The sequence below is a fragment of the Ranitomeya variabilis genome, chromosome 2 (assembly GCF_051348905.1).
Source record: "Ranitomeya variabilis isolate aRanVar5 chromosome 2, aRanVar5.hap1, whole genome shotgun sequence".
In the NCBI taxonomy this organism is placed as follows: Eukaryota; Metazoa; Chordata; class Amphibia; order Anura; family Dendrobatidae; genus Ranitomeya; species Ranitomeya variabilis.
The window spans coordinates 850,971,774-850,994,241 of NC_135233.1; the positions used below are offsets into that span (position 1 = coordinate 850,971,774).

A 22,468-nucleotide genomic window follows, 5' to 3' on the forward strand; every position below is an offset into this window, starting at 1 on the left:
GAAAGTGAAACGTCACTTTCAACAGCCAATCAGAGAGATCGTAGCCACACGGGGGAAGTACCACTCCCCCTGTCCCTGCAGGTCAGGTGAAATTACAGTTAACCCTTTCACCTGGCCTGCAGGGATGCGATCATTCTGTGACACAGCATATGCGTCACAGGTCGGATTGGCACCGACTTTCATGACGCATACGCTGTGTCAAAGGTCGGGAAGGGGTTAAATGTTTAGAAAGCATTGTGACATTTCCTTTATACTTCACAATTATTTGCTACTTTCTGTTGGCATATGGCATAAAATTCCAATAGAAAAATATAAAAATTTGAGAGATCTCAGAAGTTAATACCTTTTCATGGTTAACTGAAAAAACAGTAACAAATAGCAAGGTACTGCTAGATGACATATTATCGACTGGCTAACATAGTACAAAGATATGTTTTTCATGCGTAAAATCCCAATAAAATACATTTAAGCTGTGGGGGTATCATGAAAAAACGTGGAAATGGTTATGGGGTATAAATACTTTTCAAGGTATTTTATATCCCAAAATTATACTATTAAAACTACCAATTTTACTAAGAAACACAACTATGTAAATTTGGTTTGCATTGATTTGATAAATCATTTTGCTTAACCATCTTCACTGCTGAGTGAATACATTAAAAGCAAAACAAAAAAACTAATAGCAGAAAAACCTAACTTAGACATTTTATGACACTTGGTATTTTTTACGCAAATGAATGAAGTAAATAAAAACTATACCGCACTCAAGAGAAAAAAAGCTCTTCTGTGGTCAGAAAAAATGTGATTCTTGGAAACAGAAGAGGAAAAGGGTGTAAAAACAAAAATGAATTGTGGCAGGAGTTAAAGGTACCTTTCATTTTGAGTGTCTTCAGTATTTTGATTTAATTGTTTTACTTTTTTCATTGCTTTCTTTCATAGGTGATGGATATGACTGTGCAGCACAGAGACAGTGCCAGAATGACAGTCATTGTTCTTCCAATGCAATGTGTAGTAATAGAACAGGAGACTACTTATGTACATGTAATGATGGATACCAAGGTAATCACTGATCACTAGAGATGTCTGTATATGCTGCCATTCACTGGATGCCATCTATAGTCTATCAATAAGAACACCTGGTATCTTAGAAACGTCAAGAATATTCAGAATGTGAATTACATATTAATTGATTGACTTTAGCTGAAATTGTTATTACTGTCATTAAATGGTTTCTCAGTACCTGGACATCCCATTTTTAAAATAAGTTATGATTGTTGTAAAATATAATAACATATACTCGTCTCCTGCACTGACGCCATTCCAGAGATGTCAGCGCACGATCTATTGGGGCTCACATGACATTGTGAGACAAGTGACAGTGCAGAAACCCAATTCTGGCTGTTGATTGGCTACGGGTCTCACGTGACATAGCAATGTCATGGAAACCCCGAGAGCGACGGCGCTGATATCCCTGGTATTGCACCTGTGAAGGAGATAAGTATATGGTAGCTTTATTTTATAACTGCATTTGTAATAAAAGCTGGAAAGATAGTGAGTGCAATAGGGTCTTATCTCGGTTACAATGAGGAACAGAGTTAGAGAAGAATGCTCACCAAAAGGCTGTGAAAGCACAACCTCTGTGTTAAATTGAAAATCTTGGCTGCTGCAGATACTAAAGTAGTATACCATACGGAAACTGGAGAAAGGTGGAGGTAAATCCATGCTACGAAAGACATAAGGTGCAGTGGGAGACTCATAATCAAAGCTACAATTGGCCAAACTTTCTCCAGTTTCTATATACACTGCTCAAAAAAATAAAGGGAACACTAAAATGCCACATCCTAGATATTACTGAATGAAATATTAGTTGGAAATTTTTATTCATGACACAGTGGAGCCCAGTCCTTAGCATCAATGCCTTCATCGTGCAGGAACTGCTGACACACTTCAGCCACATGAGGCCTAACATTGTCATGCTTCAGAAGGAACCCCGGGCCAAGTGCACCAGCATATGGTCTCACAATGGGTCTGGGGATCTCATCTTGGCACCTAATGGCAGTCAGGCTTCCTCTGGCTAGCAAATGGAGGGCTGTGTGGCATTCCAAAGAAATGCCTCCACCCACCTTTACTCACCCACTGCCAAACCTGTCATGCTTGCGGAAGTTGCAGGCAGCAGATCGCTCTCCACGGCGTCTCCAGACTCTGTCACAGAAGTCACATGTGGTTAGTGTGAACCTGCTCTCACCTGTGAAAAGCAGAGGCTGCCAATGTTGTATCTGCCAATCTTGGTGTTCTCTGGAAAATGCCAATCGCCCTGCACAGTGTTGGGCTGTAAGCACAACACCCACTTTTTGACATCTGGCCCTCATACCACCCTTATGGAGTCTGTTTCAGACAGCTGGAGCTTACACATGGATGTTACTAGCCTGCTGGGGGTCATTTTGCAGGGCTATAGCAGTGCTCCTCCTGTCCTTCCTTGCACAAAGGAGGAGGTAGCAGTTCTGCTGCTGAGTTGTCACCCTTTTCTTCCCTCTCCATGTCTCCGGGTGTACTGGCCTGTCTCCTGCTATCCGCTCCATGCTCTGAACACTGTTCTGATAGACTCAACTACCCTTCTTGTCACAGCTCACATTGATGTGCCATCCTGGATGAGCTAAACTACCTGAGCAACTTCAGAGGATTGTAGACACCACCTCATTCTACTGTACAGTACCTATAGGGGTGAGAGAAATACAAAATGCGAAAGTAACCAAAACAACAGACAAAAAGGATGAGAACAGAGAAATGGTCTGTGGTTCTGCCCTGCAGAACCACTACTTTATAATGGTTGTCTTGCTAATTGCCTATCATTTCTACTGTTGTCTCTTCCATTTGCACAACAGCAGGAGAAATTGATTCACAATCGGTGTGGCTTCATAACTGGACAGGTTGATTTCCCAGAAGTGTTACATTGTGTTGTTTAAGTGTTCCCCTTATTTTTTTCAGCAATATAGCTTTATTTTTTATTTTAAAAAGTGGATGTCCGGGTACTGGGCTATCCCTTTAATATAAGGTCATGTAAATATTTTCTTGTTTGTGTTGCATGTCCTATCATTAGTACAGTCTCATAGACTTTGACTGCAGTTTGTCCTATAGAATTTAGTATCATCCATTAAAGGTACCGTCACACTCAGCGATGCTGCAGCGATATAGACAACGAGCCGATCGCTGGAGCATCGCTGTTTTGGTCTCTGTAGAGACGTCAAACACAGCAGCTCCAGAACGATGCAGGAGAGATCCAGTGACGTAACGGCGACTCACTTATCGTTCTCGCTGGTTGTTAGCTCCTTGTAAAACATTGCTGGCATCGTTGCTTTTGATGTCAAACATGACGATACACGCCGACCTGACGACGAAATAAAGTTCTGGACTTCTAGCTCCGACCAGCGATATCACAGCGGGATCCAGATCGCTGCTGCATGTCAAACACAATGAGATCGCTATCCAGGACGCTGCAACATCATGGATCGTTGTCGTTCTTGTTGCAAAGTTGCTGAGTGTGACGGTACCTTTTTACTTTATGTCCTTATTGTAAAACAGTTGTGGATGAGCTCTTAATCACAGGCTTCAGTAATAAGTCATCATTTCTGTGTTGTGACAGGTAATGGGTCATATTGTGCTGATATTGATGAATGTGGAGGAAAGAACAACTGTTCAGCTGTCACCACCTGTACTAACACAGTGGGAAGTTATATCTGTACATGTAATGCTGGATACACAGGTAAGACAATACATCAGCAATATGGGAAAGTAATGGAAGTGAATAGTTTCTTAAAGTTTTGTATTTGTACAGAGATGTAGATTTTTTTTGCTTGAAGGGTAACTGAATAAATGATATATGTAGATTAATACGTTTTTATTATTGCATCTACCTCTGATATATCATTACTTAACCCTTCATGACAAATGACATACATCAGCGATATATGATAGTAATGGAAGTTAGTAGCTCATGTTATGGACATGCACACAGATGTAGCATCTTTTGACATAAAGTGAACCTGTCAGCAGGATTTTACTAAGTAAACTACAGACAGTGTCAGAAGCCATACAGACGAATATGTACGCAGAGCAACACATAAAGACCCCCCCGGAGGCCACCCTGGAGCATGAGCATATCATTAACTGAAGACTACAAACAAAGATTAAACAACAACCACAAGACGGATTTCATCACCCAAGATATCATTGTAATCAGTATAACGGCGCCAACCTGACACTGTCTGTAGTACACTGAGCATAATCCTGCTGACAGGTTCCCTTTCACACACAATGAATTAACTAGAACATGATAACCTACAGCTTTGTTCAGCGATGGTCACTGAATTGTCTACTAGGGGTTTCAGTTTCTGGTTTCTGTATCACGATCCCTGGCTGCAGCGTGGTATTTATATCACAATAGTAAATGCTCCATTTTTTGTTATATTTATGCATGAATGGACAGAACTTACCATACAGTGACAAACCTAAACCCAAACTTACAGGGTAATGGAATGAGAGGTTATGTAAGACAGCCCTGGCTATTTGACCAATTTGTCGCTTCCTTCAGGCTTTCAGTAGATTTATCTGTAGTCTCCTCATAACAAGAATATGTGTCAGAATATCTTGTAATATTTCATCTAGGAGCTCGATGACTTAATGCTTCTATTTTTCAATGGCTGATTACACAACGTATATAGAATAATACATTTTAGTTTCCACATTTATCTATAGTGTTATATCCTCAGTAAACTGAGCATTTTATATTGATCAGGTAATGGGACCCACTGTGAGGACATTAATGAATGTGAGACCAATAATATCTGCTCACCTTATGCAACCTGCAGTAACACTATAGGGAATTACACCTGTGCCTGTAATGATGGATTCATGGGTAAGTCCTGATTTCTCCTTTGGCGTGATTGATCCGTACTAATAAATTTCTTTAGCTGCATTGAATACTGTAGTTGATGATGCAGCTCGATAACACGGGATACCACCAGAAATGTGCACACCGTGGCGATATACCCTGAGGCTAATCACTATATTCAGAATTTTGCAGTGTCATATAAGGCCGGTATACAGACTGACGCTTTTCCTGTCAGTTTCTCTAAACAATGGTTGCTGTTAGTGGCAGCCATTTATGTTGTGTCTGCGAATACAGCCGATCCTGTTCCGTGTAATCAACACTGACAGCATGAATTAATGATGAGTGATAAAAGCAAAAAATAACATTTAAATTAGAATAAAATAATCCATACTGTTATTGTTTGTTTTATAGACTACATCCTGCACCTTGCTGGGCAGCAACATAATGTAGCTGATATCATAGTCACATCTGTCCTATAGTGTTATCTGTGGCACAAACATAAACTCAAGGTATGGCCCCAATCCATTAAGCCTGGCGCTTTGAGTACCAGTTTTAGTGAGGGTCATGCAGAAATTGGACGCGCCTAATTCATTAAGAGGCAGGTACCACTTGTGAATTTTCCGCATTTTACAAGACTTTGTGCCTTTCACCAGAATTGTTACTGATTAGTATTTACAGAAAAGCAGATTTTACAAAAATGAAAAATAATATAGAAATCAGTGTCAGAGAGCGTGTGCCCATTTGTCACAAGTGAATGCACTGAGTTTTGCATTTCTTATGCAATAGTTTTTGTGAACAAGGGAAATAATAATTTAAAAAAAATACAAAAGAAGATTCCCTAAAATACAAAAATGTAATGGTAACTGTCTGCATTACAAAGTGTGCGTGTCACACCATGACTAAAGGTGTTTGTAGCACCAGAAACGTGTGGTTGTTTCAGAATATTAAGCCTATGGTGGACGTCATCAGGATTTTAAATATGCATCAATACAGGTTTTACGTCCGAGCTGCTGGATTTCCTTAAGTTGCTCCTATATTATCGATGTCTTGGTACTGTAGAGACATTTTCTCTGCTCCAGACTGGACTCAGGTCACTGAGTTGCCATGTCCTGGCTATATGCCATCATTTACCAGGATGGCAAAGCTCCATCTACTAGTTAACAAGAAGTGCCATGTTTCCATCACCTTCTAATGGTTTCCATGATTAATGACATATTTTTCAATAGGTAACGGGACCCACTGTGCGGATATTGATGAATGTGAGACCAATAATATCTGCTCACCTAATGCAACCTGCACTAACACTATAGGAAATTACAGCTGTACTTGTAATGTTGGATTCTCAGGTGAGAAAATAAATTGATCGCATTATATTAACTTTTATTATAATAGTTATTGTCATGTAATTCTTACTTTTATAAAACTTAAAGTAGATTTTTTCTGTAGTCTGCCGAAAACAGGAAAACCTAGATAAATATATTTTCAATACAACATCTAACTCTAATGTTCCATCTTCAGTTAACCATTTTGCTGCCAGAAGTCTCCTGACATTTTGTGCCTATGTTAGATAGGACAATTTTCTAATTTCTGACGTGTACAAATGAAAGCAGCAATAGTGAACTATTGGAAGAATGAGGGCAAATTTTAACAGCAAGCAATTTGACATTTTGCTTGTTCTTGTAAGTAAAAACTAAACAAACATTTTACATGTTGGGAATAATACTTTAGCTTAAAGTTTTTGTATTAATCAGGAGATATTACTCATTTTGATGATAGGAATGACCAAACCAATAACATCTGTTCACCTGCACTAACACAATATGGACTTACATTTGCACATGAAGAGAAATTTCCATATTGAAATATCCTACCTCTTAAAGTGACTTTAATAATGAGTGTCTATATATATAATCGTCTAAGGGGCACTTTCGTCTGTTTGTCTGTCTGTCTGTCACGGAAATCCCAAGTCGCTGATTGGTCGCGGCCGTGAAATCGCCACTCCCTACTCCCCTGCAGTCAGTATCCCTCCACATTCCCCCCCAGTCAGCAACCGCCGCCCACTTAACATTTTAGCAGTCCGTTAAACCGACCACGGCATAACGAGGTGTAACGCAGTCTGTTAACACTGCTATTAACACTGTGTGACAAACTTTTTACTATTGATGCTGTCTATGCAGCATCAATAGTAAAAATATATAATGTTAAAAATAATAAAAAAAAAAAAAAATGGTGCTATTCTCACCTTCCGCCGCCTACCGATGCTATATACTACGTGGCTGTGCTATATACTACGTGGCTCTCTGTGTTATATAGTATGTGGGCTGTGCTATATACTACGTGGGCTGTGTTATATACTATGTGGCTGTGCTATATACTATGTGGCTGTGCTATATACTACGTGGCTGCTATATACTAGTGGCTGTGCTATATACTATGCGGCTGTGCTATATACTATGTGGCTGCTATATACTACAGGCTGTGCTATATACTACGTGGCTGCTATATACTACGTGGCTCTGCTATACACTACGTGGCTGTGCTATATACTACATACTACGTGGCTGTGCTATATACTACGTGGTTGTGTTATATACTACATGGCTGTACTATATCCTGCACCCCGAATCCCAGACATCCTGCGACCAATCAGCGACAGACACAGTCTGATGCGGGTTTTAACGCTGATTAGTGCTGATGCTGATTAGTGCGCTTGGTCTGCCCAATACTCTCAGGGTGATAGGCAGAAGAAAAGGACAATGTAATGCACAATTTTTTACATAATGCCCTCCAGAACTTGACCACAAACTGCACACCTGTCAGACACTACATTAATCAGCACACCATGCAGTGCACGGCCGGCCACGACCAATCAGCGACAGGCACAGTCCGGCCGCGAATTGGCACCAGATTTGAACCACGCTTCGCTCATTAGCCAGCCGGGCGTGACAAATCAGTCATATTGGTGCGGAATTTAACCCCACTCACAGCGCGACATACATACATACATATTCTAGAACACCCGATGTATTCGGGCCACCATCTAGTATGTGTGTATATATACATGCATATATATATATATATATATATATATATATATATATATATATATATATATATATATATATACATATACTATATACTGTATATATATATATATATATATATATATATATATATATATATATATATATATATATATATATATATATATATATATACAGTATATACAAATGAGATAGTTGATAAAACCCTAATTACAGTATTAGGTGTGAAGTAGCCATAAAGGGATTCATGTGGCAATGCCATAAATAAAGAAAAAAATCAGTGCCACAGAACGGAAACTGTATATAGGGCCACACAGCTGCAGTTTTGGGGGCACCAAGTGGAGAATAATGAATGCAAAGTGCAATTTGCAAACGTTTTTTTATTATTTTTAAATTTTAACATTTGAAAGAGTAAAATAAAAATAATAATGAGAAAAATTCCGACAAAATTTTAAAAAATTGCACGTTACTATGTTAGTTTGCAGTTCTTTGCAGACTATATGGAATCTGGACATGGTACTCTGATGCTGCCAGTGATGCTATATTCTAGCTCTGTCATCACTTACCAAGATCATAAAGCTCCATGTATTAGTAAACAATACATTTCATATCTCTTTTACCTTCTTGTAATGTTTTTTTTAATGGAATCCACTGCTATGACATTCATGAATGTGTAACCATTAATGTCTGCTCACCTGATGCTACTTGCGCAAACACAATAGGAAGTTACACGTGTATATACACTGCTCAAAAATAAAGGAAACACTAAAATACCACATCCTAGATATCAATTAATAAAATATTCCAGTTGCAAATCTTTGTTCATGACATAGTGGAATGCATTGAGATTAATAAAACATAAAAATTATCAATGTAACTCTAAATTAATATCCCATGGACGCCTGTATTTGCAATTAAACTCAAAATCAAAATGGAAAAATCGAATTACAGGCTGATCCAGCTTCAGTTGAAATGCCTCAAAGCAATGAAATGATGCTTAGTAGTGTGAGTGACCTCCAAGTGCCTCTATGACCCCCATACTACGCCTGGGCATGGTCTGCATGTGGCAGATGATCTCCTGAGGGATCTCCTCCCAGACCTGAAATAAAGCATCATTAAAATCCAGAACAGTCTGTGGTGCAACATGGTGTTGGTGGATGTAACATGATGTTCCAGATGTGCTCGATTGTATTCAGGTCTGTGTAAGGGCAGGTCAGTCCATAGCTTCAATGCCTTCATGACGCAGGAACTGCTGACACACTTCATCTACATGAGTCTTAGCATTGTCATGCATCAGAAGGAACTCAGGATCCAGTGCACCTGCATATGGTCTCACAATAGGTCTGAAGATTTCATCCCGGTGAATAATGGCAGTAAGAGTGATTAGCACATGGAGGGCTGTGCAGGCCTCCAAAAAAGTGCTTTCCCATATAGCTACTGACCCACTGCCAAACTGGTCATGCTGTTGGATGTTGCAGGTGGCTGAATATTCTCCACGGCATCTCCAGACTCTGTCACATGTGTTCGGTATGAACCTTCTCTCATCTGTGAAGAGCACAGGGCACCAATGTTGAATCTCCAAATCTTGTTGTTCTCTGCAATTGCCAGTCTCCCTGTTCAGTGTTGGGCTGTAAGTATAACACCTATTTGTGCACATTGGGCCCTCATACCAGCCTCATAGATTCTGTTTCTGACACTTTGAGCAGACACATGGATGTTAGTGGCCTGCTGGAAGTCATTTTGTAGGGCTCTGGTCCTCCTGTTCCTCTTTGCACAAAGAAGGAGATAACCATCCTGCTGGGTTGTTGCCCTCCTATGGCCCTCTCAAAATCTCCTGGTTTACTGGTCTGTCTACTGGTATCAACTTAATTCTCATGACACTGTGTTGACAGACATAGCTCCCCTTCTTGCCACAGCTTGCATTGATGTGCCATCTTTGATGATCTGCACTACCTGAGCAACGTATGTGGGTTGTAAACACGGCATCATGCTACTGTACAGAACCTCTAACAGTGAGAGCAATTACAAAATGCAAAAGTGACCAAAACAACAGCAAAAAAAGGATAAGAATAGAGAAATGATCTGTGTTCACCCCCTACAGAACCACTCCTTTTTAGCGGTTGTTTTGCTAATTGCCTATCATTTATACCTGTTTTCTGTTTTGCACAACAGCAGGATAAATTGATCCACAATTAGTGTTGCTTCATAACTGTACAGGTTGATTTCATAGTAGTGTGATTGACTTGGAGTAACATTGTGTCTTTAAAGTGTTCCCTTTCTTGTTTGAGCAGTATATATATATATATATATATATATATATATATATACAGTACAGACCAAAAGTTTGGACACACCTTCTCATTTAAAGATTTTTCTGTATTTTCATGACCATGAAAATTGTAAATTCACGCTGAAGGCATCAAAACTTTTAAGTAACACGTGGAATTATATACCTAACAAAGAAGTGGGATAAAAATGAAATTATGTCTTATATTTTAGGTTCTTCAAAGTAGCCACCTTTTGCTTTGATGACTGCTTTGCACACCCTTGGCATTCTCTTGATGTGCTTCAAGAGGTAGTCACCAGGAATGGTCTTCCAACAATCTTGAAGGAGTTCCCAGAGATGCTTAGCACTTGTTGGCCCTTTTGCCTTCACTCTGCGGTCCAGCTCACCCCAAACCATCTCGATTGGGTTCAGGTCTGGTGACTGTGGAGGCCAAGTCATCTGGCGTAGCACCCCATCACTCTCCTTCTTGGTCAAATAGCCCTTACACAGTCTGGAGGTGTGTTTGGGGCTATTGTCCTGTTGAAAAATAAATGATGGTCCAACTAAATGCAAACCGGATGGAATAGCATGCCGCTGCATGATGCTGTGATAGCTGTTGTGAACTCTGTTTTTGGGCTCCCTCTTGTGGTCACAAGTGGTACTGTGTGAGTGCTGTCTTTGGGCTCCCTCTGGTGGCTCTTTGTGTCTTTCTGCAGGTCTGAGGCAGATCAGCTGTCTCGTTATCTGTTAGCTGGTTTCCTATTTAGCTCACCTGGACTTTCAGTGTTTGCCTGCTGTTGATGTATTCAGTGCTATCTTGATCCTCCTGAATTCCTTCGCTATCAGTCTCTCCAAGAGAAGCTAAGTTTTCTGTTTGGTTATTTTTTGCTCATTAGTGTTCAATATGTTTCTTGGTTATTTACTTGTCCTTGTCCAGCTTGCTAATATGTGATTTCCTTGCTTGCTGGTAGCTCTAGGGGGCTGAGTTTCTCCCCTCACACCATTAGTTGGTGTGGGGGTTCTTGTATTCTCAGCGTGGATATTTTGTATAGGGTTTTTTACTGACCGCACAGTTCCCTGCCTGTCTTCTGCTATCTAGTATTAGTGGGCCTCATTTGCTGAATCTGTTTTCATTTCTACGTTTTGTATTTTCCCCTTACCTCACCATTAATATTTGTTGGGGGCTTACTATATCTTTGGGGTCATTTCTCTGAGGCAAGTGAGGTCTTACTTTCTCTATAGGGGTAGCAAGTTTCTCAGGCTGCATCGAGACGTCCAGGAATTTAGGCACGTTCACCGGCTACCTTCAGTGTGTTTGGTTAGGATCAGGTTTTGCGGTCAGTCCAGTTACCACCTCCCTAGAGCTCGTTCTATGTTCAGTAACTTAGCTAGTTCATTCTGTGATCCTCAGCCACTAAGGATCATAACAGTACAGCAGGCCATAAAGTGTTTAATGCATCGCAGAAGTGGGATAAGAGAAGCCCTGAGTACAATTTTTTTTTTCCTCTCCCTTTGCTGCAGTCTGTCCAGCTTCTCTCATCCCCTTAATCTCTGGGTGGCTTTGAGTTCAGCTGCAGACATGGATATTCAGAGTCTGACTTCTAGTGTGGATCATCTTGCTGCAAGGGTGCAAAGCATTCAGGATTTTGTTGTTCACAGTCCTATGTCTGAGCCAAAAGTACCTATTCCTGAGTTGTTTTCTGGAGATAGATCTAGGTTTCTGAATTTTAAGAATAATTGTAAATTATTTCTTTCTTTGAGACCTCGTTCCTCTGGTGATTCCGCTCAGCAAGTTAGAATTGTTATCTCCCTGTTACGTGGTGACCCTCAAGATTGGGCTTTCTCCCTGGTGCCTGGAGATCCTGCATTGCTGAATGTGGATGCATTTTTTCTGGCGCTTGGTTTGCTTTATGAGGAACCTAATCTTGAGAACCAGGCAGAAAAGGCCTTGCTGGCTCTCTCTTAGGGCCAGGATGAAGCTGAGGTGTATTGTCAAAAATTTCAGAAATGGTCGGTGCTTACTCAATGGAATGAGTGTGCCCTGGCTGCAAATTTCAGAGAAGGTCTTTCTGAAGCCATTAAGAATGTTATGGTGGGGTTCCCCACGCCTGCAAGTCTGAAAGACTCAATGGCTTTGGCCATTCAGATTGATCGGCGTTTGCGGGAGCGCAAATCTGCGCACCATCTGGCGGTGTTTTCTGAACAGAGACCTGAGTCTATGCAATGTGACCGAATTCTGACCAGAATTGAGCGGCAAAATCATAGACGTCAAAATGGGTTGTGCTTTTACTGTGGTGATTCAACTCATGTTATCTCAGCATGCTCTAAGCGCGTTAAAAAAAATTGCTAAATCTGTCACCGTTGGTACTATACAGCCTAAATTCATTTTGTCTGTTACTTTAATTTGTTCTTTGTCATCCTACTCGGTTATGGCTTTTGTGGATTCAGGTGCTGCCCTGAACCTGATGGATTTGTCGTTTGCCAGGCGCTGTGGTTTTGTTCTGGAGCCTTTAGAATTCCCTATTCCACTGAGGGGAATTGATGCTACACCATTGGCTGAGAATAAGCCTCAGTATTGGACTCAAGTGACCATGTGCATGACTCCTGTACATCAGGAGGTGATTCGCTTTCTTGTGCTGCATAATTTGCATGATGTTGTCGTTTTGGGTCTACCATGGCTGCAGGCCCATAATCCAGTTCTGGATTGGAAAGCTATGTCTGTTTCAAGTTGGGGTTGCCAGGGGATTCATGGCGATGCTCCTTTGGTGTCAATTGCTTCTTCCACTCCTTCTGAGGTTCCTGAGTTTTTGTCGGACTACCAGGATGTATTTGATGAGCCCAGATCTGGTGCCCTGCCTCCTCACAGGGATTGTGATTGTGCTATAAATTTGATTCCTGGTAGTAAGTTCCCTAAGGGACGACTTTTTAATTTGTCTGTACCAGAACATGCCGCGATGCGGAGTTATATAAAGGAGTCTTTAGAGTCTATTCGCCCGTCCTCCTCCCCTCTTGGTGCAGGATTCTTTTTGTGGCCAAAAAGGATGGTTCTCTGAGACCTTGTATAGATTATCGTCTTCTAAATAAAATCACGGTCAAATTTCAGTATCCTTTGCCATTATTATCTGATCTGTTTGCTCGGATTAAGGGGTCCAGTTGGTTCACCAAGATAGATCTTCGTGGTGCGTATAACCTTGTGCGTATTAAGCAGGGGGATGAATGGAAAACAGCATTTAATACGCCCGAAGGCCATTTTGAGTACTTGGTGATGCCTTTTGGACTCTCTAATGCTCCTTCTGTGTTCCAGTCCTTCATGCATGACATCTTCCGAGAATATCTGGATAAATTTATGATTGTGTATCTGGATGACATTTTGGTCTTTTCTGAGGACTGGGAGTCCCATGTGAAGCAGGTCAGGATGGTATTTCAGGTCCTGTGTGCTAATGCCTTATTTGTGAAGGGCTCAAAATGTCTCTTCGGAGTATAGAAGGTTTCCTTTTTGGGTTTTATTTTTTCTCCTTCTACTATTGAGATGGACCCAGTCAAGGTCCAGGCTATTCATGACTGGACTCAGCCTACATCTGTTAAGAGTCTTCAGAAGTTCTTGGGTTTTGCTAATTTTTACCGTCGCTTCATTGCTAATTTTTCTGGCGTGGTTAAACCCTTGACGGATTTGACCAAGAAGGGTTCTGATGTGACTAATTGGTCTCCTGCGGCCGTGGAAGCCTTTCGGGAGCTGAAGCGCCGGTTTTCTTCGGCTCCAGTTTTGTGTCAGCCTGATGTCTCTCTTCCTTTTCAGGTCGAGGTTGATGCTTCTGAGATTGGAGCAGGGGCTGTTTTGTCGCAGAGAAGCTCTGATTGCTCTGTGATGAAACCTTGTGCTTTCTTTTCAAGAAAGTTTTCGCCTGCCGAGCGGAATTATGATGTTGGTAATCGGGAGTTGTTGGCTATGAAGTGGGCATTTGAGGAGTGGCGACATTGGCTCGAGGGAGCTAAGCATCGTGTGGTGGTCTTGACTGATCACAAAAATCTGATTTATCTCGAGTCTGCCAAGCGGCTGAATCCTAGACAGGCTCGTTGGTCATTGTTTTTCTCCCGTTTCGATTTCGTGGTCTCGTACCTGCCTGGTTCGAAGAACGTGAAGGCTGATGCTCTTTCTAGGAGTTTTGTGCCTGACTCTCCGGGAGTTTCAGAGCCGGCTGGTATCCTCAGAGAGGGAGTGATTTTGTCTGCCATTTCCCCAGATTTGCGACGAGTGCTGCAGAAATTTCAGGCGGATAGACCTGACCGTTGCCCACCAGAGAGACTGTTTGTCCCAGATAGATGGACCAGCAGAGTTATTTCCGAGGTTCATTCTTCGGTGTTGGCAGGCCATCCTGGGATTTTTGGTACCAGAGATTTGGTGGCTAGGTCCTTCTGGTGGCCTTCCTTGTCGTGGGATGTGCGTTCCTTTGTGCAGTCCTGTGGGATTTGTGCTCGGGCTAAGCCTTGCTGTTCTCGTGCAAGCGGTTTGCTTTTGCCTTTGCCTGTCCCGAAGAGGCCTTGGATGCACATTTCCATGGATTTTATTTCGGATCTTCCAGTCTCTCAGAGAATGTCTGTCATCTGGGTGGTGTGTGATCATTTTTCCAAAATGGTCCATTTGGTGCCCTTGCCTAAGTTGCCTTCCTCCTCCGATTTGGTTCCTCTATTTTTTCAGAATGTGGTTCGCTTGCACGGCATCCCTGAAAATATTGTGTCTGACAGAGGATCCCAGTTTGTGTCCAGATTTTGGCGGATCTTTTGTGCTAAGATGGGCATTGATTTGTCTTTTTCGTCGGCCTTCCATCCTCAGACGAATGGCCAAACCGAGCGAAGTAATCAGACCTTGGAAACTTATTTAAGATGTTTTGTTTCTGCTGATCAGGATGATTGGGTGACTTTTTTGCCATTGGCCGAGTTTGCCCTTAATAATCGGGCTAGTTCTGCTACTTTGGTTTCGCCTTTTTTCTGCAATTCTGGTTTCCATCCTCGTTTTTCCTCGGGTCAGGTTGAGCCTTCTGACTGTCCTGGGGTGGATTCTGTGGTGGATAGGTTGCAGCAGATTTGGAACCATGTGGTGGACAATTTGAAGTTGTCACAGGAGAAGGCTCAGCGCTTTGCCAACCGCCGTCGCGGTGTGGGTCCCCGACTTCGTGTTGGGGATTTGGTATGGCTGTCTTCTCGGTATGTTCCTATGAAGGTCTCCTCTCCTAAGTTCAAGCCTCGCTTCATCGGTCCTTATAAGATTTTGGAAATCCTTAACCCGGTGTCATTTCGTTTGGACCTCCCAGCGTCGTTTGCCATTCATAACGTGTTCCATAGGTCTTTGTTGCGGAGGTATGTGGTGCCTGTGGTTCCGTCTGTTGAGCCCCTGCCCCAGTGCTGGTTGAGGGCGAATTGGAGTACGTGGTGGAGAAGATCTTGGATTCTCGTATTTCTAGACGGAGGCTTCAGTATTTGGTTAAGTGGAAGGGCTATGGTCAGGAGGATAATTCCTGGGTTGTCGCCTCTGATGTTCATGCGGCCGATTTGGTTCATGCCTTCCATGTGGCTCATCCTGATCACCTTGGGGGTTTTGATGAGGGTTCGGTGACCCCTCCTCAAGGGGGGGTACTGTTGTGAACTCTGTTTTTGTGCTCCCTCTTGTGGTCACAAGTGGTACTGTGTGAGTGCTGTCTTTGGGCTCCCTCTGGTGGCTCTTTGTGTCTTTCTGCAGGTCTGAGGCGGATCAGCTGTCTCGTTATCTGTTAGCTGGTTTCCTATTTAGCTCACCTGGACTTTCAGTGTTTGCCTGCTGTTGATGTATTCAGTGCTATCTTGATCCTCCTGAATTCCTTCGCTATCAGTCTCTCCAAGAGAAGCTAAGTTTTCTGTTTGGTTATTTTTTGCTCATTAGTGTTCAATATGTTTCTTGGTTATTTACTTGTCCTTGTCCAGCTTGCTAATATGTGATTTCCTTGCTTGCTGGTAGCTCTAGGGGGCTGAGTTTCTCCCCTCACACCGTTAGTTGGTGTGGGGGTTCTTGTATTCTCAGCGTGGATATTTTGCATAGGGTTTTTTACTGACCGCACAGTTCCCTGCCTGTCTTCTGCTATCTAGTATTAGTGGGCCTTATTTGCTGAATCTGTTTTCATTTCTACGTTTTGTATTTTCCCCTTACCTCACCGTTAATATTTGTTGGGGGCTTACTATATCTTTGGGGTCATTTCTCTGAGGCAAGTGAGGTCTTACTTTCTCTATAGGGGTAGCAAGTTTCTCAGGCTGCGTCGAGACGTCCAGGAATTTAGGCACGTTCACCGGCTACCTTCAGTGTGTTTGGTTAGGATCAGGTTTTGCGGTCAGTCCAGTTACCACCTCCCTAGAGCTCGTTCTATGTTCAGTAACTTAGCTAGTTCATTCTGTGATCCTCAGCCACTAAGGATCATAACAGGTAGCCATGCTGGTTCAGTATGCCTTCAATTTTGAATAAATCCCCAACAGTGTCACCAGCAAAGCACCCCCACACCATCACAGCTCCTCCTCCATGCTTCACAGTGGGAACCAGGCATGTAGAGTCCATTTGTTCACCTTTTCTGCGTCGCACAAAGACACGGTGGTTGGAACCAAAGATCTCAAATTTGGACTTATCAGACCAAAGCACAGATTTCCACTCGTCTAATGTCCATTCTTTGTGTTCTTTAGCCCAGACAAGTCTCTTCTGCTTGTTGCCTGTCCTTAGCAGTGATTTCCTAGCAGCTATTTTACCATGAAGGCCTGCTGCACAAAGTCTCCTCTTAACAGTTGTTGTGGAGATGTGTCTGCTGCTTGAACTCTGTGTGGCATTGACCTGGTCTCTAATCTGAGCTGCTATTAACCTGTGATTTCTGAGGCTGGTGACTCGGATAAACGTATCCTCAGAAGCAGAGGTAACTCTTGGTCTTCCTTTCCTGGGGCGGTCCTCATGTGAGCCAGTTTCTTTGTAGCGCTTGATTGTTTTTGCAACTGCACTTGGGGACACTTTCAAAGTTTTCCCAATTTTTCGGACTGACTGAACTTCATTACTTAAAGTAATGATGGCCACTCGTTTTTCTTTACTCAGCTGCTTTTTTCTTGCCATAATACAAATTCTAACAGTCTATCCAGTAGGACTATCAGCTGTGTATCCACCAGACTTCTGCACAACACAACTTATGGTCCCAACCCTATTTATAAGGCAAGGAATCCCACTTATTAAACCTGACAGGGAACACCTGTGAAGTGAAAACCATTTCCGGTCACTATCTCTTGAAGCTCATCAAGAGAATGCCAAGAGTGTGCAAAGCAGTCATCAAAGCAAAAGGTGGCTACTTTGAAGAACCTAGAATATAAGACATATTTTCAGTTGTTTCACACTTTTTTGTTAAGTATATAATTCCACATGTGTTAATTAACAGTTTTGATGCCTTCAGTGTGAATTTACAATTTTCATAGTCATGAAAATACAGAAAAATCTTTAAATGAGAAGGTGTGTCCAAACTTTTGGTATGTACTGTATATATATATATATATATATATATATATAGTCTTTGTTGTCCTTTCTCATTCTCGGGTCTTCTACCAGAGGCCTGGGAGTTTGAGAGTTCTGCGCAGGATCTTAGCTGTTCCCAGAATTTCACTTTTCTGGAGAGCTCAGATGTTGCTCATGGGATCTGTTGTAGCCATTCTTCCAACTTAGAGGTCACTGCTCCAAGTGCTCCTATCACCACTGGAATCACTGTTGCCTTCACCTTCCACATCTTCTCCAGCTCTCCTTTGAGGCCCTGGTATTTCTCCAGCTTCTCATATTCCTTCTTTCTGATGTTGCTGTCACTTGGCACTACCACATCTATTATCATTGCTGTCTTCTGATCCTTGCCCACTATCACAATGTCTGGTTGGTTAGCCAACACCTGCTTATCCATCTGGATCTTGAAGTCCCACAGGATTTTAGCTCTTTCATTCTCCACCACTTTTTCTGGGGTCTTCCACTTGGACTTAGGGGAACTTAGCCCATATGCTGTGCAGATGTTCCTGTATACAATCCCCGCTACTTGATTGTGACGTTCAGTATACGCTGTTCCTGCTTGCATATTGCATACTGCCACTATGTGTTGGACAGTTTCTGAGGTTTCTTTGCATAGTCTGCATCTTGGGTCTTGTCTTGTGTGGTAGATTCCTGCTTCTATGGATCTGGTACTTAGTGCTTGCTCTTGTGCCACTATGATTAGTGCCATTGTGCTGTCATTGAGTCCAGCTTTCTCCAGCCATTGGTAGGATTTCTCCATGTCAGCCACCTCCATTATCTGTCGATGGTACCTCCCATGCAGTGGCTTGTCTTGCCATGACACTTTATGTTCCTGTTCTTCCTTCCAGATCTGTTGTTGTTGCTGTCTTAGGCTTTCTCTCAGCATCTCATCTTTTGGTGCCATTTTCCTGATGTATTACTGGATATCCCTTGTTTCATCCATGATGGTGGCTTGGATGCTTATCAAGCCTCGACCACCCTCCTTTCTGTTGGTATGCAATCTTTGTGTGTTAGACTTAGGCTGGAGACCTTCATGAATTGTGAGGAGCTTTCATGTCTTCACATCTGCAGCTTTCATCTCTTCTTTTGGCCAGCACACTATGCCAGCAGGGTATCTGATAACTGGCAGGGCATATGTCTGGATGGCATGGTTTTATTATTCCCATTGAGCTGGCTTTTCAGGACCTGTCTTACCCTTTGATTGTATTTGGATGTTGCTGCTTTCCTTCCCTCCTCATCATGGTTAACATATCCCTGTGAGATGCCAAGGTACTTGTAGCTTGTCTGTATCTCTGCTATGTGCCCTGCTGGTAATTCCACTCCATCAGTCTTGACTACCTTGCCTCTCTTTAATACCAACTGCATTTCTCCAGTCCGAAGGACATCCCAATGTCTTCACTGTAGATCCTTGTCAGGTGGATCAGTGAGTTGATGTCTCGTTTATTTTTCATATACAGCTTGATGTCATCCATGTAGAGGAGGTGGATGATGGTGCTTCCACTCTTGAATTTGTATCCATAGCCACACTCCGTAATTATCTGACTGAGGGGGTTCAAGCCTATGCAGAACAGCAATGGGAGCAGTGCATCACCTAGGTATATGCCGCATTTCATGGTCACTTGTGCTAGTTGTCTTGACTCTTGAGTTGCCTTCCAATGTTGTTCTCCATTGCCCCATTGAGTTTCAGAGGAAGGTTCTTAATTTCCTGTTGACATTGTAGAGAGCCAAGCATTCACAGATCCATGTGTGTGGCATTGAGTCATAGGCTTTCCTGTAGTCAATTCAGGCTGTGCTGAGATTTGTCTGTCTGGATCTTGAGTCTTGAGTGACTGCTCTATCTACTAGGAGCTGTTGCTTAGAACCTGTCGGACCCAATGTCTTTCTGAGCTGAATTCATGTACTGCCGAAACAAAACACCTCAAATAAGCCTCCAGAGTCTGATTAGTTCGCTCCGTTTGTCCATTAGTCTGAGGATGAAAGGCAGACGAAAACGACAAATCAATGCCCATCCTAGCACAAAAGGATCGCCAGAACCTGGAAACAAACTGGGATCCTCTGTCAGACACAATATTCTCAGGAATGCCGTGTAAACGAACCACATTCTGAAAGAACACAGGAACCAGATCGGAAGAGGAAGGCAGCTTAGGCAAAGGCACCAAATGGACCATTTTAGAAAAGCAATCACATACCACCCAGATGACAGACATGCCCTGAGACACCGGGAGATCTGAAATGAAATCCATGGAAATGTGTGTCCAAGGCCTCTTCGGGACAGGCAAGGGCAAGAGCAACCCGCTGGCACGAGAACAGCAAGGCTTAGCTCGAGCACAAGTCCCACAGGACTGCACAAATGACCGCACATCCCGTGACAAGGAAGGCCACCAAAAGGACCTAGCCACCAGATCTCTGGTGCCAAAAATGCCCGGATGCCCTGCCAACACCGAGGAATGAACCTCGGAAATGACTCTGCTGGTCCACTTATCAGGAACAAACAGTCTGTCAGGTGGACAAGAGTCAGGTCTACCAGCCTGAAATCTCTGCAACACACGTCGCAAATCAGGAGAAATGGCCGACAAGATAACTCCCTCTTTAAGAATACCAACTGGTTCTGCGACTCCAGGAGAGTCAGGCACAAAGCTCCTTGAAAGAGCATCAGCCTTCACATTCTTTGAACCTGGTAAATACGAGACCACAAAGTCAAAACGGGAGAAAAACAATGACCAGCGGGCCTGTCTAGGATTCAGGCGTTTAGCAGACTCGAGATACATCAAATTTTTGTGATCAGTCAAGACCACCACACGATGCTTAGCACCCTCGAGCCAATGACGCCACTCCTCAAATGCCCACTTCATGGCCAGCAACTCCCGATTGCCAACATCATAATTCCGCTCAGCAGGCGAAAACTTCCTAAAGAAGAAAGCACATGGTCTCATTACCGAGCAACCAGGGCCTCTCTGCGACAAAACGGCCCCTGCCCCAATCTCAGAAGCATCCACTTCGACCTGAAAGGGAAGTGAGACATCAGGCTGGCACAAAACAGGCGCCAAAGTAAACCGGCGCTTCAACTCTTGGAACGCCTCCATGGCTGCAGGAGCCCAGTTAGCAACATCAGAACCTTTCTTGGTCATATCCGTCAAAGGTTTAACAACGCTAGAAAAATTAGCGATAAAACGACGCTAGAAGTTAGCAAAACCCAAGAACTTCTGAAGACTCTTAACTGACGTGTGTTGAGTCCAATCATGAATAGCTCGGACCTTGACTGGGTCCATCTCCACAGCATAAGGGGAAAAATAAACCCCAAAAAGGGAACCTTCTGTACTCCAAAGAGACACTTTGAGCCCTTAACAAACAAAGCATTCTCACGCAAAACCTGAAACACCATCCTGACCTGCTCCACGTGTGAGTCCCAATCTTCAGAGAAAACCAGAATATCATCCAGATAAACAATCATAAATTTATCCAGATACTTCCGGAAAATATCATGCATAAAGGACTGAAACACTGAGGGAGCATTAGAGAGCCCAAAAGGCATCACCAAGTACTCAAAATGACCTTCGGGCGTATTAAATGCTGTCTTCCATTCATCTCCTTGCTTAATGCGCACAAGGTTGTACGCACCACGAAGATCTATCTTGGTGAACCACTTGGCACCTTTAATCCGGGCAAACAAGTCCGACAACAGAGGCAAAGGATACTGAAATTTAACAGTGATTTTATTCAGAAGCCGGTAGTCAATACAAGGTCTCAAAGATCCGTCCTTCTTGGCCACAAAAAAGAATCCCGCACCAAGAGGGGAAGAGGATGGACGGATATGCCCCTTCTCCAGAGACTCCTTGATATACGAACGCATTGCGGCATGCTCAGGTACAGACAGATTAAATAGTCTTCCCTTAGGAAATTTACTACCTGGAATCAAATCTATGGTGCAGTCACAGTCCCTATGAGGAGGCAGAGCACTGGACCTGGACTCGCTGAATACATCCTGATAATCAGACAAATACTCAGGAACTTCCGAAGGAGTAGAGGAAGCAATAGACACCGGCGGGGAATCAGCATGAATTCCCTGACAGCCCCAACTTGACACAGACATTGCCTTCCAATCCAAGACTGGATTGTGGGTCTGTAACCATGGCAGACCCAAAACGACCAAATCATGCATCTTATGCAGAACAAGAAAACAAATCACCTCCCGATGTTCAGGAGTCATGCACATGGTTACCTGCGTCCAAAACTGCGGTTTATTTTCCACCAATGGCGTAGCATCAATACCTCTAAGAGGAATAGGATTTACCAACGGTTCAAGAACAAAACCACAGCGCTTGGCAAATGACAGATCCATAAGACTCAGGGCAGCACCTGAATCCACAAACGCCATAACAGGGTAAGAAGACAATGAGCAAATTAATGTCACAGACAAAATAAATTTAGGTTGCAAATTACCAATGGCGACAGGACTAACAACCCTTGTTAGGCATTTAGAGCATGCTGATATAACATGTGTAGAATCACCACAGTAAAAACACAACCCATTCTGATGTCTATGATTTTTCCGCTCATTTCTAGTCTGAATTCTATCACATTGCATTAAATCAGGTGTTTGTTCAGACAACACCACCAGAGGATTAGCGGTTTTGCGCTCCTGCAAACGCCGGTCAATTTGAATAGCCAGCGCCATGGAATCATTCAGACTTGTAGGAATGGGGAAACCCACCATCACATCCTTAATGGCT

The 22,468-nt window shown here is 42.8% G+C and overlaps 1 protein-coding gene across 1 annotated transcript in view; it reads left to right on the forward strand.

Moving 5' to 3' along the window:
• Window positions 1-22,468, forward strand: part of LOC143803972 (uncharacterized) — a 254,169-nt gene that overhangs the window by 209,543 nt on the left and 22,158 nt on the right. The window contains exons 22-25 of the mRNA XM_077281723.1: window positions 940-1,059; window positions 3,641-3,760; window positions 4,793-4,912; window positions 6,115-6,234. Coding sequence (XP_077137838.1) covers window positions 940-1,059; window positions 3,641-3,760; window positions 4,793-4,912; window positions 6,115-6,234 — 480 coding nt within the window. The remainder of the gene's footprint in view (window positions 1-939; window positions 1,060-3,640; window positions 3,761-4,792; window positions 4,913-6,114; window positions 6,235-22,468) is intronic.